This window comes from Nerophis ophidion, linkage group LG24 (assembly GCF_033978795.1).
Source record: "Nerophis ophidion isolate RoL-2023_Sa linkage group LG24, RoL_Noph_v1.0, whole genome shotgun sequence".
Classification (NCBI taxonomy): domain Eukaryota; kingdom Metazoa; phylum Chordata; class Actinopteri; order Syngnathiformes; family Syngnathidae; genus Nerophis; species Nerophis ophidion.
In genome coordinates this window covers 3,805,477-3,821,897 of record NC_084634.1, presented here as the reverse complement: position 1 = coordinate 3,821,897, position 16,421 = coordinate 3,805,477, and the positions used below count along the sequence as shown (strand labels likewise).

Sequence of the window (16,421 nt, the reverse complement as noted above, 5' to 3'; positions counted from 1 at the left end):
ACGACATTCATACCGGAAGTTACGAGCAGTTTTGTCTGTGTTTTCTTCCTTGGAGCAGTTTTGTCAGTGTTTTATTCCTAGGGGGCGCTAGAGCGCAATTTTGAGTTTTTTTTTTAAATTAAATGGCAATTTTCACCAGTCCTGATGTGTGTGTCCAGTTTGGTAGTTTTGAAACATTTTAAGGGGGTCAAATTACAGCTCAAAGAGGCAAAAATGAAATTTTTTAGAAAACTTTTGTTTTGAAGGAGTTTTTGCGAAATTCCTGTTGATTTTTGCTGAAGTATGTCAATTATTAAAATGCTGGTCTAAGTGAGACCTACATAGGGGTTTTTGTTTCATGTCTCTCCGACATTCCTACCGGAAAATACAAGCAGTTTTGTCTGTGTTTTCTTCCTAGGAGCAGTTTTGTCTGTGTTTTATTCCTAGGAGGCGCTAGAGCGCAATTTTGAGTTTTGGGGTTTAGATTTTTTTATTAGATCGCAATTTTCACCAGTTCTGATGTGTGTGTCCAGTTTGGTGAGTTTTGAAGCATTTTAAGGGGGTCAAATTACAGCTCAAAGAGGCAAAAATGACATTTTTTACGAACATTTTGTTTTGAAGGGGTTTTTGCCAACTTCCTGTTGAGTTTTGCTGAAGGAGGTCAGTGTCTGAAATGTAGGTCTAAGTTAGACCTACATAGAGGTTTCTGTTTCATGTTTCTACGACATTCCTAACGGAAATTACAAGCGGTTTTGTCCGTGTTTTTTCCTAGGGGGCGCTAGAGTGCAATTTTGAGGGTTTTTTTTTTTTTATTAGATGGCAATTTTTTGCCAGTCCTGATGTGTGTGTAAAATTTGGTGAGTTTTGAAGCATTTTAAGGGGGTCAAATTAATGCTCAAAGAAGCGGCGGAATAATAATAATAGTAAAGGAAAAAAAAGAATAAAACCGTAGAAATACAATAGGGTCCTCTGTCCCAAAGGGACATTCGGTTCCTAACAAGCATGTAAACAAACAGTTTGAGCCTTAAAGATCTTTGACCTGAATTACTCTTGTTGTCCACCAGATGGCGACATAATAGCTTCAAAATGGTCAGGCTATTAAAGGCCTACTGAAATGAGATGTTCTTATTCAAACGGGGATAGCAGCTCCATTTTATGTATCATACTTGATCATTTCACATCTGAACATTGTTTATAATGAGAGCCTGCAGCAGCAAGAGCTATTCAGACTGAGAAAGCGACAATTTCTCCATTAATTTTGGCAAGGATGAAAGATTTGTGGATGAGGAAAGTTAGAGTGAAGCACAACAACAACAAAAAAGATAAAGCGACGACTTCAGGTGGGGCCATTTCAGATGTAATTAGACACATTTACTAGGGTAATTCTGGAAGATCCCTTATCTGCTTATTCTTTTAATAGTGTTTTAGTGAGATTGTAAAGCATACCTGAAAGTCGGATGGCTGCGGTGAACGCCAGTGTCTGAGAGAAGCCGAGGAGCCAAGATCACAGCTGCCTTTTTGAGCTGCAGGAGGAAGTCCCATAATCCACTGAAGTTTCCGCTAAGAGCCGACTTAATATCACAATTTTCCCAACCAAAAACTCGCTGGTTGACGTAGAGAAACATGTTCGCTTGACCGCTCTGTGGTAAAGCTTCACAACAAAAAAGTGTTTCGGTTGCTAAAGGCAGCTGCAATCCACCGCTTTCCACCAACAGCATTCTTCTTTGACGTCTCCATTATTAATTGAACAAATTGTTTTAATAGTGGTTTAGTAAGATTGTAAAGTATACCTGAAAGTCGGATGGCTGCGGTGAACGCCAGTGTCTGAGAGAAGCCGAGGAGCCAAGATCACAGCTGCCTTTTCGAGCTGCAGGAGGAAGTCCCATAATCCACTGAAGTTTCCGGTAAGAGCCGACTTAATATCACAATTTTCCCATCCAAAAACTTGCTGGTTGACGTAGAGAAACATGTCCGCTTGACCGCTCTGTGGTAAAGCTTCACAACAAAAAAGTGTTTCGGTTGCTAAAGGCAGCTGCAATCCACCGCTTCCCACCAACAGCATTCTTCTTTGACGTCTCCATTATTAATTGAACAAATGGTTTTAATAGTGTTTTAGTGAGATTATAAAGCATACCTGAAAGTCGGATGGCAGCGGTGAACGCCAGTGTCTGAGAGAAGCCGAGGAGCCAAGATCACAGCTGCCTTTCCGAGCTGCAAGAGGAAGTCCCATAATCCACTGAAGTTTCCGCTAAGAGCCGACTTAATATCACAATTTTCACAACCAAAAACTCGCTGGTTGACGTAGAGAAACATGTTCGCTTGACCGCTCTGTGGTAAAGCTTCACAACAAAAAAGTGTTTCGGTTGCTAAAGGCAGCTGCAATCCACCGCTTTCCACCAACAGCATTCTTCTTTGACGTCTCCATTATTAATTGAACAAATTGTTTTAATAGTGTTTTAGTGACATTGTAAAGCATACCTGAAAGTCGGATGGCTGCGGTAAACGCCAGTGTCTGAGAAAAGCCGAGGAGCCAAGATCACAGCTGCGTTTTTGAGCTGCAGGAGGAAGTCCCATAATCCACAGAACTTTCCGCTAAGAGCCGACTTAATATCACAATTTTCCCATCCAAAAACTTGCTGGTTGACGTAGAGAAACATGTCCGCTTGACCGCTCTGTGGTAAAGCTTCGCAACAAAAAAGTGTTTCGGTTGTTAAAGGCAGCTGCAATCCACCGCTTTCCACCAACAGCATTCTTCTTTGACGTCTCTATTATTAATTGGACAAATTGTTTTAATAGTGTTTTAGTGAGATTGTAAAGCATACCTGAAAATCGGATGGCTGCGGTGAACGCCAGTGTCTGAGAGAAGCCGAGGAGCCAAGATCACAGCTGCCTTTTTGAGCTCCGGGAGGAAGTCCCATAATCCACTGAAGTTTCCGCTAAGAGCCGACTTAATATCACAATTTTCCCAACCAAAAACTCGCTGGTTGACGGAGAGAAACATGTTCGCTTGACCGCTCTGTGTTAAAGCTTCACAACAAAAAAGTGCTTCGGTTGCTAAAGGCAGCTGCAATCCACCGCTTTCCACCAACAGCATTCTTCTTTGACGTCTCCATTATTAATTGAAGAAATTGCAGAAGATTCAGCAACACAGATGTCCAAAATACCGTGTAATTATGCGATGAAAAGAGACGACTTTTAGCCGTAAGTGGTGCTGGGCTAAAATGTCCGCTACATCCCGAGACGTCACAAACACGCGTCAACACCATTCCGCGACTTTTCAACGAGAAACTCCGTGGGAAATTTAAAATTGCAATTTAATAAACTAAAGCGGCCATATTGGCATGTGTTGCAATGTTAATATTTCATCATTGATATATAAACTATCAGACTGCGTGGTCGCTAGTAGTGGCTTTCAGTAGGCCTTTAAAATAATATAAAATAATACTTAAAATACATTTTTAGTTAACAGGACTGTGTTGAGTCACACTTTTGACCTTCCTATTACCCGGAAACACCGGCTGTGTTTGTGTTGCTAAAAGCAGCTGCAATACACCGCTTCTCACCTACAGCTTTCTTCTTTGACGTCTCCATTATTCATTGAACAAATTGCAAAAGATTCAGCAACATAGACGTCCAGAATACCGCCACTTTTTCAACAGGATACTTGGCGCGAAATTTAAAATTGCAATTTAGTAAACTAAAGCGGCCGTATTGGCATGTGTTGCAATGTTAATATTTCATCATTGATATATAAACTATCAGACTGCGTGGTGGGTAGTAGTGGGTTTAGGTAGGCCTTTAAAATAATATAAAATAATACTTAAAATACATTTTTAGTTAACAGGACTGTGTTGAGTCACACTTTTGACCTTCCTATTACCTGGCAACACCGGCTGTGTTTGTGTGGCTAAAAGCAGCCGCAATACACCGCTTCTCACCTACAGCTTTCTTCTTTGACGTCTCCATTATTCATTGAACCAATTGCAAAAGATTCAGCAACACAGACGTCCAGAATACCGCCACTTTTTCAACAGGAGACTTGGCGCGAAATTTAAAATTGCAATTTAGTGAACTAAAGCGGCCGTATTGGCATGTGTTGCAATGTTAATATTTCATCATTGATGTATAAACTATCAGACTGTGTGGTCGCTAGTAGTGGCTTTCAGTAGGCCTTTAAAATAATATAAAATAATACTTAAAATACATTTTTAATTAACAGGACTGTGTTGAGTCACACTTTTGACCTTCCTATTACCTGGAAACACCGGCTGTGTTCGTGTGGCTAAAAGCAGCCGCAATACACCACTTCTCACCTACAGCTTTCTTCTTTGACGTCTCCATTATTCATCGAACAAATTGCAAAAGATTCAGCAACACAGACGTCCAGAATACCGCCACTTTTTCAACAGGAGACTTGGCGCGAAATTTAAAATTGCAATTTAGTAAACTAAAGCGGCCGTATTGGCATGTGTTGCAATGTTAATATTTCATCATTGATGTATAAACTATCAGACTGTGTGGTGGGTAGTAGTGGCTTTCAGTAGGCCTTTAAAATAATATAAAATAATACTTAAAATACATTTTTAGTTAACAGGACTGTGTTGAGTCACACTTTTGACCTTCCTATTACCTGGCAACACCGGCTGTGTTTGTGTTGCTAAAAGCAGCCGCAATACACCGCTTCTCACCTACAGCTTTCTTCTTTGACGTCTCCATTATTCATCGAACAAATTGCAAAAGATTCAGCAACACAGACGTCCAGAATAGCGCCACGTTTTCAACAGGATACTTGGCGCGAAATTTAAAATTGCAATTTAGTAAACTAAAGCGGCCGTATTGGCATGTTTTGCAATGTTAATATTTCATCATTGATATATAAACTATCAGACTGCGTGGTCGCTAGTAGTGGCTTTCAGTAGGCCTTTAAAATAATATAACATAATACTTAAAATACATTTTTAGTTAACAGGACTGTGTTGAGTCACACTTTTGACCTTCCTATTACCTGGCAACACCGGCTGTGTTTGTGTGGCTAAAAGCAGCCGCAATACACCGCTTCTCACCTACAGCTTTCTTCTTTGACGTCTCCATTATTCATTGAACAAATTGCAAAAGATTCAGCAACACAGACGTCCAGAATACCGCCACGTTTTCAACAGGATACTTGGCGCGAAATTTAAAATTGCAATTTAGTGAACTAAAGCGGCCGTATTGGCATGTGTTGCAATGTTAATATGTCATCATTGCTATATAAACTATCAGAGTAGTGGCTTTCAGTAGGCCTTTAAAATGACTCTGCTCGATTTGTCCAATACCTGTGAGGATGCAGTCCTGAAGAGATAAGCAAACTTAAGTTCGCCAATTAACTTTTTTCTTTAGTGACGTGTTTGCCATGGTGCAGGTTTCCGTCCCGGAAGACTGGAACTACAACAGCAGCTTCTCGTCGCACCGCCAGCACCACCAGGACGGCAACCAGCAGATGTTGCAGCAGGCCGCCATTCACTTCCACCTGCCCAACTCCACCGACCCCCTCAGGAACTTTAAGGACACGCTCTACCTGACACAGGTGACACTCAGGCTGGAAGGCCACGCCCGTCCTGCAGGTGGCGCTAAAAGCGCGTTGTGCACGCAGGTGATGCAGGCTCAGTGCGTGAAGACTCAGACCGAGTTCTACCGCCGAAGCCGGAGCGAGATCATTGATGGCAAAGGTGGCACCATGGGCGCCCTCTACTGGCAGCTCAACGATGTTTGGCAGGCGCCCTCCTGGTCCTCGATTGGTGAGCACAGTTGCAAGTAATACTCAAAAGTGGACTCAGTGTTGCATTTCTTGTGGGACTTCCTGTTTGTGGGACTCCTGACTTCCTGTTTGTGTGTGGACTCCTGACTTTCTGTTTGTGTGGGACTCCTGACTTCCTGTTTCTGTGGGACTCCTGACTTCCTGTTTGTGTGGGACTCCTGACTTCCTGTTTGTGTGGGACTCCTTACTTCCTGTTTGTGTGGGACTCCTGACTTCCTGTTTGTGTGGGACTCCTGACTTCCTGTTTGTGTGGTACTCCTGACTTCCTGTTTGTGTGGGACTCCTGACTTCCTGTTTGTGTGGGACTCCTGACTTCCTGTTTGTGTGGGACTCCTGACTTCCTGTTTGTGTGGGACTCCTGACTTCCTGTTTGTGTGTGGAACTCCTGACTTCCTGTTTGTGTGGGACTCCTGACTTCCTGTTTGTGTGGGACTCCTGACTTCCTGTTTGTGTGTGGGACCCCCGACTTCCTGTTTGTGTGGGACTTCCGACTTCCTGTTTGTGTGGGACTCCTGACTTCCTGTTTGTGTGGGACCCCTGACTTCATTTTTGTGTGGGACTCCTGACTTCCTGTTTGTGTGGGACTCCTGACTTCCTGTTTGTGTGGGACTCCTGACTTCCTGTTTGTGTGTGACTCTTGACTTCCTGTTTGTGTGGGACCCCTGACTTCATTTTTGTGTGGGACTCCTGACTTCCTGTGTTTGTGTGGGACTCCTGACTTCCTGTTTGTGTGGGACTCCTGACTTCCTGTTTGTGTGGGACCCCTGACTTCATTTTTGTGTGGGACTCCTGACTTCCTGTTTGTGTGGGACTCCTGACTTCCTGTTTGTGTGGAACTCCTGGCTTCCTGTTTGTGTGGGACTCCTGGCTTCCTGTCTGTGTGGTACTCCTGACTTCCTGTTTGTGTGGGACTCCTGACTTCCTGTTTGTGTGGGACTCCTGACTTCCTGTTTGTGTGTGGACTCCTGACTTCCTGTTTGTGTGGGACTCCTGACTTCCTGCTTGTGTGGGACTCCTGACTTCCTGTTTGTGTGGGACTCCTGACTTCCTGTTTGTGTGGAACTCCTGGCTTCCTGTTTGTGTGGGACTCCTGGCTTCCTGTGTGGGAATCCTGACTTCCTGTTTGTGTGGGACTCCTGGCTTCCTGTGTGGGACTCCTGACTTCCTGTTTGTGTGGGACTCCTGACTTCCTGTTTGTGTGGGACTCCTGGCTTCCTGTGTGGGACTCCTGACTTCCTGTTTGTGTGGGACTCCTGACTTCCTGTTGGTGTGTGGACTCCTGACTTCCTGTTTTTGTGTGGACTCCTGACTTCCTGTTTGTGTGGGACTCCTGACTTCCTGTTTGTGTGGGACTCCTGGCTTCCTGTGTGGGAATCCTGACTTCCTGTTTGTGTGGGACTCCTGACTTCCTGCTTGTGTGGGACTCCTGACTTCCTGTTTGTGTGGGACTCCTGACTTCCTGTTTGTGTGGAACTCCTGGCTTCCTGTTTGCGTGGGACTCCTGACTTCCTGATTGTGTGTGGACTCCTGACTTCCTGTTTGTGTGGGACTCCTGACTTCCTGATTGTGTGGGACTCCTGACTTCCTGTTTGTGTGGGACTCCTGACTTCCTGCCTGTGTGGGACTCCTGACTTCCTGTTTGTGTGGGACTCCAGACTTCCTGTTTGTGTGTGACTCCTGGCTTCCTGTGCGGGACTCCTGACTTCCTGTTTGTGTGTGACTCCTGGCTTCCTGTGTGGGACTCCTGACTTCCTGTTTGTGTGGGACTCCTGACTTCCTGTTGGTGTGTGGACTCCTGACTTCCTGTTTTTGTGTGGACTACTGACTTCCTGTTTGTGTGTGGACTCCTGACTTCCTGTTTGTGTGGGACTCCTGGCTTCCTGTGTGGGACTCCTGACTTCCTGTTTGTGTGGGACTCCTGACTTCCTGTTGGTGTGTGGACTCCTGACTTCCTGTTTTTGTGTGGACTACTGACTTCCTGTTTGTGTGTGGACTCCTGACTTCCTGTTTGTGTGGGACTCCTGACTTCCTGTTTGTGTGGGATTTCCGACTTCCTGTTTGTGTGGGACTCCCGACTTCCTGTTTGTGTGGGACTCCTGACTTCCTGTTGTTGTGGGACTCCTGACTTCCTGTTTGTGTGTGGACTCCTGACTTCCTGTTTGTGTGGACTCCTGACTTCCTGATTGTGTGGGACTCCTGACTTCCTGTTTGTGTGGGACTCCTGACTTCCTGTTTATGTGTGGGACTACTGACTTCCTGTTTGTGTGGGACTCCCGACTTCCTGTTTGTGTGGGACTCCTGACTTCCTGTTTGTGTGGGACTCCTGACTTCCTGTTTATGTGTGTGACTACTGACTTCCTGTTTGTGTGGGACTCCTGACTTCCTGTTTGTGTGGGACTCCTGACTTCCTGTTTGTGTGGGATTCCTGACTTCCTATGTGTGTGGGACTCCTGACTTCCTGTTTGTGTGAGACTCCTGACTTCCTGTTGGTGTGGGACTCCTGACTTCCTGTTTGTGTGGGACTCCTGACTTCCTGTTTGTGTGGAACTCCTGGCTTCCTGTTTGTGTGGGACTCCTGACTTCCTGTTTGTGTGGGACTCCTGGCTTCCTGTCTGTGTGGTACTCCTGACTTCCTGTTTGTGTGGGACTCCTGACTTCCTGTTTGTGTGGGACTCCTGACTTCCTGTTTGTGTGTGGACTCCTGACTTCCTGTTTGTGTGGGACTCCTGACTTCCTGCTTGTGTGGGACTCCTGACTTCCTGTTTGTGTGGGACTCCTGACTTCCTGTTTGTGTGGAACTCCTGGCTTCCTGTTTGTGTGGGACTCCTGGCTTCCTGTGTGGGAATCCTGACTTCCTGTTTGTGTGGGACTCCTGGCTTCCTGTGTGGGACTCCTGACTTCCTGTTTGTGTGGGACTCCTGACTTCCTGTTTGTGTGGGACTCCTGGCTTCCTGTGTGGGACTCCTGACTTCCTGTTTGTGTGGGACTCCTGACTTCCTGTTGGTGTGTGGACTCCTGACTTCCTGTTTTTGTGTGGACTCCTGACTTCCTGTTTGTGTGGGACTCCTGACTTCCTGTTTGTGTGGGACTCCTGGCTTCCTGTGTGGGAATCCTGACTTCCTGTTTGTGTGGGACTCCTGACTTCCTGCTTGTGTGGGACTCCTGACTTCCTGTTTGTGTGGGACTCCTGACTTCCTGTTTGTGTGGAACTCCTGGCTTCCTGTTTGCGTGGGACTCCTGACTTCCTGATTGTGTGTGGACTCCTGACTTCCTGTTTGTGTGGGACTCCTGACTTCCTGATTGTGTGGGACTCCTGACTTCCTGTTTGTGTGGGACTCCTGACTTCCTGCCTGTGTGGGACTCCTGACTTCCTGTTTGTGTGGGACTCCAGACTTCCTGTTTGTGTGTGACTCCTGGCTTCCTGTGCGGGACTCCTGACTTCCTGTTTGTGTGTGACTCCTGGCTTCCTGTGTGGGACTCCTGACTTCCTGTTTGTGTGGGACTCCTGACTTCCTGTTGGTGTGTGGACTCCTGACTTCCTGTTTTTGTGTGGACTACTGACTTCCTGTTTGTGTGTGGACTCCTGACTTCCTGTTTGTGTGGGACTCCTGGCTTCCTGTGTGGGACTCCTGACTTCCTGTTTGTGTGGGACTCCTGACTTCCTGTTGGTGTGTGGACTCCTGACTTCCTGTTTTTGTGTGGACTACTGACTTCCTGTTTGTGTGTGGACTCCTGACTTCCTGTTTGTGTGGGACTCCTGACTTCCTGTTTGTGTGGGATTTCCGACTTCCTGTTTGTGTGGGACTCCCGACTTCCTGTTTGTGTGGGACTCCTGACTTCCTGTTGTTGTGGGACTCCTGACTTCCTGTTTGTGTGTGGACTCCTGACTTCCTGTTTGTGTGGACTCCTGACTTCCTGATTGTGTGGGACTCCTGACTTCCTGTTTGTGTGGGACTCCTGACTTCCTGTTTATGTGTGGGACTACTGACTTCCTGTTTGTGTGGGACTCCCGACTTCCTGTTTGTGTGGGACTCCTGACTTCCTGTTTGTGTGGGACTCCTGACTTCCTGTTTATGTGTGTGACTACTGACTTCCTGTTTGTGTGGGACTCCTGACTTCCTGTTTGTGTGGGACTCCTGACTTCCTGTTTGTGTGGGATTCCTGACTTCCTATGTGTGTGGGACTCCTGACTTCCTGTTTGTGTGAGACTCCTGACTTCCTGTTGGTGTGGGACTCCTGACTTCCTGTTTGTGTGGGACTCCTGACTTCCTGTTTGTGTGGGACTCCTGACTTCCTGTTTGTGTGGGACTCCTGACTTCCTGTTTGTGTGGGACTCCTGACTTCCTGTTTGTGTGGGACTCCTGACTTCCTGTTTGTGTGGGACTCCTGACTTCCTGTTTGTGTGGGACTCCTTACTTCCTGTTTGTGTGGGACTCCTGACTTCCTGTTTGTGTGGGACTCCTGACTTCCTGTTTGTGTGGGACTCCTTACTTCCTGTTTGCGTGGGACTCCTGACTTCCTGATTGTGTGTGGACTCCTGACTTCCTGTTTGTGTGGGACTCCTGACTTCCTGTTTGTTTGGGACTCCTGACTTCCTGTCAGTGTGGGACTCCTGACTTCCTGTTAGTGTGGGACTCCTGACTTCCTGTTTGTGTGGGACTCCTGACTTCCTGTTAGTGTGGGACTCCTGACTTCCTGTTTGTGTGGGACTCCTGACTTCCTGTTTGTGTGGGACTCCTGACTTCCTGTTTGTGTGTGACTCCTGACTTCCTGTTTGTGTGGGACTCCTGACTTCCTGTTTGTGTTGGACTCCTGACTTCCTGTTTGTGTTGGATTACTGACTTCCTGTTTGTGTGGGACTTCTGACTTCCGGTTTGTGTGGGACTCCTGACTTCCTGTTTGTGTGTGACTCCTGACTTCCTGTTTGTGTGGGACCCCTGACTTCATTTTTGTGTGGGACTCCTGACTTCCTGTTTGTGTGGGACTCCTGACTTCCTGCTTGTGTGGGACTCCTGACTTCCTGTTTGTGTGGGACTCCTGACTTCCTGTTTGTGTGGAACTCCTGGCTTCCTGTTTGTGTGGGACTCCTGACTTCCTGTTTGTGTGGAACTCCTGACTTCCTGTTTGTGTGGGACTCCTGGCTTCCTGTGTGGGACTCCTGACTTCCTGTTTGTGTGTGACTCCTGGCTTCCTGTGTGGGACTCCTGACTTCCTGTTTGTGTGGGACTCCTGACTTCCTGTTGGTGTGTGGACTCCTGACTTCCTGTTTTTGTGTGGACTCCTGACTTCCTGTTTGTGTGTGGACTCCTGACATCCTGTTTGTGTGGGACTCCTGACTTCCTGTTTGTGTGGGACTTCCGACTTCCTGTTTGTGTGGGACTCCCGACTTCCTGTTTGTGTGGGACTCCTGACTTCCTGTTGTTGTGGGACTCCTGACTTCCTGTTTGTGTGTGGACTCCTGACTTCCTGTTTGTGTGGGACTCCTGACTTCCTGTTTGTGTGGGACTCCTGACTTCCTGTTTGTGTGGGACTCCCGACTTCCTGTTTGTGTGGGACTCCCGACTTCCTGTTTGTGTGTGACTCCTGACTTCCTCTTTGTGTGGGACTCCTGACTTCCTGTTTGTGTTGGACTCGTGACTTCCTGTTTGTGTGGGACTCCTGACTTCCTGTTTGTTTGGGACTCCTGACTTCCTGTCAGTGTGGGACTCCTGACTTCCTGTTAGTGTGGGACTCCTGACTTCCTGTTTGTGTGGGACTCCTGACTTCCTGTTAGTGTGGGATTCCTGACTTCCTGTTTGTGTGGGACTCCTGACTTCCTGTTTGTGTGGGACTCCTGACTTCCTGTTTGTGTGTGACTCCTGACTTCCTCTTTGTGTGGGACTCCTGACTTCCTGTTTGTGTTGGATTACTGACTTCCTGTTTGTGTCGGACGCCTGACTTCTTGTTTGTGTGGGATTCCTGACTTCCTGTTTGTGTGGGACTCCTGACTTCCTGTCTGTGTGACTCCTGACTTCCTGTTTGTGTGTGGACTCCTGACTTCCTCTTTGTGTGGGACTCCTGACTTCCTGTTTGTGTTGGACTCCTGACTTCCTGTTTGTGTTGGATTACTGACTTCCTGTTTGTGTCGGACTCCTGACTTCTTGTTTTGTGTGGGACTCCTGACTTCCTGTTTGTGTGGGACTCCTGACTTCCTGTCTGTGTGACTCCTAACTTTCTGTTTGTGTGTGACTCCTGACTTCCTGTTTGTGTGGGACTCCTGCAGAATTTGGCGGGAAGTGGAAAATGCTGCATTACTTTGCTCAGGACTTCTTCGCCGACGTCCTGCCCGTTAGCTTCGAGGATAGCGACACGCTGCTCATCTACGCCGTGTCAGATCTGAGTGGAGACATCAAAGTCCGGGCCGTGGTATGTTCAAAAATACACACACCAAATACACATTTTTGCTGAAGTAGGTCAGCGTATGAAATGTAGGTCTAAGTGAGACCTACATAGAGGTTTTTGTTTCATGTCTCTACGACATTCCTAACGGAAGCTACAAGCAGTTTTGTCTGTGTTTTTTCCTAGGGGGCGCTAGAGCGCAATTTTGAGTTTTGTGGTTTGGTTTTTTATTAGATGGCAATTTTTGCCAGTCCTGATGTGTGTGTAAAATTTGGTGAGTTTTGAAGCATTTTAAGGGGGTCAAATAAAACCTTAGAAATACTATTAGGTCCTTTGTCCCAAAGGGACATTCGGTCCCTAATTACTGATCATTGTCCTGATTTTAGTCAGGATTCCTTACTAAAGTCATGATGTCTCGTGGGCGACATTGAAGAAGTCGGCAGACCGCAGATTTGGACGCCCCGGATCTGGCTACTTACCGATTCCTACGTCCTTTGTTGGCCGTGTCCGAAACCGACAAAAGAAGGGACGACTACATGTATTGTCATTCAAATTTGAGAGAGGACAAAAAAACGTAACACGCTCCGATATGATTTTGGTCCGCCTTTTGCAGCTATTACAGCTTCAACTCTTCTGGGAAGGCTGTCCACAAGGTTGCGGAGTGTGTTTATTCTTCCAAAAGAGCATTGATGTTGGTGGCCCTCAGTCTCCGTTCTAATTCATCCAGAAAGTGTTCTATCGGGTTCAGGTCAGGACTCTGTGCAGGCCAGTCAAGTTCACCCACACCAGACTCCGTCATCCATGTCTTTATGGACCTTTTTTGTGTGCACCGGTGCACAGATTGAACGCCTCTGATCCAGCCACTTACTGATTCACTACTTCCTTTGTTGTCCATGTCCGAAACCGATAAACAAGAGACGACTACATGTATTTTCATTCAAATTTGAGAGAAAAAAAAAAATGTTGAATTTATGATCTGTATTGGTCCGCCAGGTGTCCGTTTACACGTGGAGTGATCCGGATCCCGTTTGCACCCTCAAATCCCAGCTGCTTCCGGTGCCGGGAGGCAGCGCCGTGCCGGTTTTCAAGCAGCCGCTCGCCGCCCTGCTGGCCGGGTGCGGCCACTGCACCCGCCTCACCTGCCTGCTCAGCTTCTGGCTGGAGGACGGCGGCGGGCGGCGACGGGGACCCCCCAACCACCACTTCCTGTGCTCGCCCAAAGACGCTCAGGGACTCCGGCGGCCCAACATCACGGTAAGCAACGTTGTCCGTGTATTTGGCCGTACCGTATACACCTTTTTTTTTTAAACCCCCCCCCGCAGGCCAAAGTGCAGGAATTTAGCGAGGGGTTGCTTGTCCGGCTCCACTCCTCCGCCATTGCTCCTTTTGTGTGGCTTGACGCCGGCACCTTCCCCGGGCGCTTTAGCTCCAACGGCTTCCTGATGCTCTCCACGGACCGGCTGGTGGTTTTCCAGCCATGGCGACCCACCAGCGCCGCAGAACTGGCCAAAGCCCTCACTATCACCTCCTTGACTGACGTTTATTGGCCTTGACCGAGATCAACATTCCACATCACGGTTAGTGTGACCAAAGCTGTTATCGTTGCTATCTGGGTGTTGTTGATATGCTCCAAAAGTACTGATACACTTCTTTTTGTTTAGAAAAGCGATGGACACACAAAATACTTCCTATTAGCAGAATAAATGTGAAATATTGTTCTTGTTTCCTAAGAGCCATATTATTTTTATTGGAGTGTTTAAAGATGTTTATCACGTTCAGTTTTCATTTATAAGAGTTTTTTCCCACAGGAGGTTATAGCTCGTTTGGTAGAGTGGCCGTGCCAGCAACTTGAGGGTTCCAGGTTCGAGCCCCAGTCCAGTCATGGCGCTGGTTAAGAAACACTGGGTTAGACTATACAGTGTCATTACATATCAAAAGTAAAATATTGGCAGAAAAAGTTAAAAAATAAAAAGTTTTTAACAATTTCACACTGGAAAAAAATCAACACAAAACCCATATTTAACTATCAGTTAAAGTCAGCTTGTAATTAAAAAAAAGTAATTAAAAAAAAGTAATTAACTGTACATTTTATGTATTTTTTGTTTATGTAAATATTAATATTTAAATATATTTTAAGTCCAGTCATGGCGCTGGTTAAGAAACACTGGGATTGACTATAAAAAAGTAAAATAATGGCAGAAAAAGTTTTTAAAAAATAATCAAATTTTCAAACAATTTCACACTGGAAAAAAAATGACACAGAACCCATATTTAACCATCAGTTAAAGTCGGCTTGTAATTAAAAGAACGTAATTAACTGTCAATTTTATGTAATTTTTGTTTATTTAAATATAAATATTTAAATATATTTTAAGTCCAGTCATGCTACTGGTTGAGAAACACTGGGATAGACTATAAAAAAGTATAATAATGGCAGAAAAAGTTTTTGGTTTTTTTTTAAATCAAATTTTTCATACAGTTTCACTCTGGAAAAAAATCTAAAATAATTCACATAATTTCAAACTACGACATAAAACCCATAATTTGCCATCAGTTACCAAAGTCGGCTTGTAATCTAAAAAAAAGTCATTAAAAAAAAGTAATTTCCTCTGAAATTTATGTATTTTTTGCAGAAAAAGTAAAAAAAAAAAAAAAAGTAATTAAAAAAAATAGTAATTAACTGTCCATTTTATTGATTATTTTGTTCATTTAAATATTAATATTTAAATATATTATAAGTGGCCTTGGTTAAGAAACACTGGGATAGTCTATGAAAAAGTAAAATAATGGCAGAAAAAGTTAAAAAAAAAAAATCTAATTTTTCCAACAATTTCACACTGGAAAAAAATCGACACAAAACCCATATTTAACCATCAGTTAAAGTCGGCTTGTAATTAAAAGAACGTAATTAACTGTCAATTTTATGTAATTTTTGTGTATTTAAATATTAATATTGAAATATATTTTAAGTCCAGTCTTGTTGCTGGTTGAGAAAAACTGGGATAGTCTATAACAAAGTATAATAATGGCAGAAAAAGTTTTTGGGTTTTTTTAAATCAAATTTTTCATACACTTTCACACTGGAAAAAAATCTAAAATAATTCATATAATTTCAAACTACGACACAAAACCCATAATTTGCCATCAGTTACCAAAATCGGCTTGTAATCTAAAAAAAAGTCATTAAAAAAAGTAATTTCCTGTGAAATGTATGTATTTTTTTCTCGGAAAAAGTAAAAATAATACTAAAATTTTTCAAACAATTTCACACTGGAAAAAAATCGACTTAAAACCCATATTTAACCATCAGATAAAGTCGGCTTGTAATTAAAAAAAGTGATTAAAAAAAGTAATTAACTGTCAATTTTATGTATTATTTTGTTTATATAAATATTAATATTTAAATATAGTATAAGTGACGCTGGTTAAGAAACACTGGGATAATCTATAAAAAAGTAAAATAATGGCAGAAAAAGTAAAAAAAAAATAAATCTAATTTTTCCAACAATTTCACACCGGAAAAAAATCGACTTAAAACCCATATTTAACCATCAGTTAAAGTCAGCTTGTAGTTAAAAGAACGTAATTAACTGTCAATTTTATGTAATTTTTGTGTATTTAAATATTAATATTTAAATATATTTTAAGTCCAGTCTTGTTGCTGGTTGAGAAACACTGGGATAGACTATAAAAAAGTATAATAATGGCAGAAAAAGTTTTTTTTCTTTTAAATCACATTTTTCAAACAATTTCACACTGGAAAAAAATCTAAAATAATTCACATAATTTCAAACTACGACACAAAAACCATAATTTGCCATCAGTTACCAAAGTCGGCTTGTAATCTAAAAAAAAGTCATTAAAAAAAAGTCATTTCCTGTGAAATGTATGTATTTTTTTTCAGAAAAAGTAAAAAAAAAAGTATAAGAATGGCAGAAAAAGTTTTTTTTTTTTTTTAAATCTAATTTTTCAAACAATTTCACACTGGAAAAAAATCTAAAATAATTCACATAATTTCAAACTACGACAAAAAAAACATAATTTGCCATCAGTTACCAAAGTCGGCTTGTAATAAAAAAAAAAGTCATTAAAAAAAAGTCATTTCCTGTCAAATTTATGTATTTTTTTGCAGAAAAAGTTTAAAAAAATAAAATAAAATTCTAACAATTTCACACTGGAAAAAAATCAATACAAAACCCATATTTAATCATCAGTTAAAGTCAGCTTGTAGTTAAAAAAAGTAATAAAAAAAAAGGTAATTAACTGT

General features: G+C 43.7%; 1 protein-coding gene across 2 annotated transcripts in view; it reads left to right on the top strand.

Moving 5' to 3' along the window:
• The window catches only part of manba (mannosidase, beta A, lysosomal), a 41,347-nt gene extending 27,463 nt beyond the window's left edge, over window positions 1-13,884 (top strand). Inside the window, exons 13-18 of one of the 2 annotated variants that reach the window (XM_061886800.1) lie at window positions 5,381-5,545; window positions 5,612-5,756; window positions 12,039-12,181; window positions 13,148-13,408; window positions 13,477-13,731; window positions 13,816-13,884. In XM_061886800.1, the coding sequence (XP_061742784.1) occupies window positions 5,381-5,545; window positions 5,612-5,756; window positions 12,039-12,181; window positions 13,148-13,408; window positions 13,477-13,707 (945 nt within the window). In that variant the 3' untranslated portion in view covers window positions 13,708-13,731; window positions 13,816-13,884. Of the gene's footprint in view, window positions 1-5,380; window positions 5,546-5,611; window positions 5,757-12,038; window positions 12,182-13,147; window positions 13,409-13,476 lie in introns of both variants that reach the window. The other variant, XM_061886799.1, reaches the window with a different exon arrangement.
• Window positions 13,885-16,421: the final 2,537 nt, after the last annotated feature.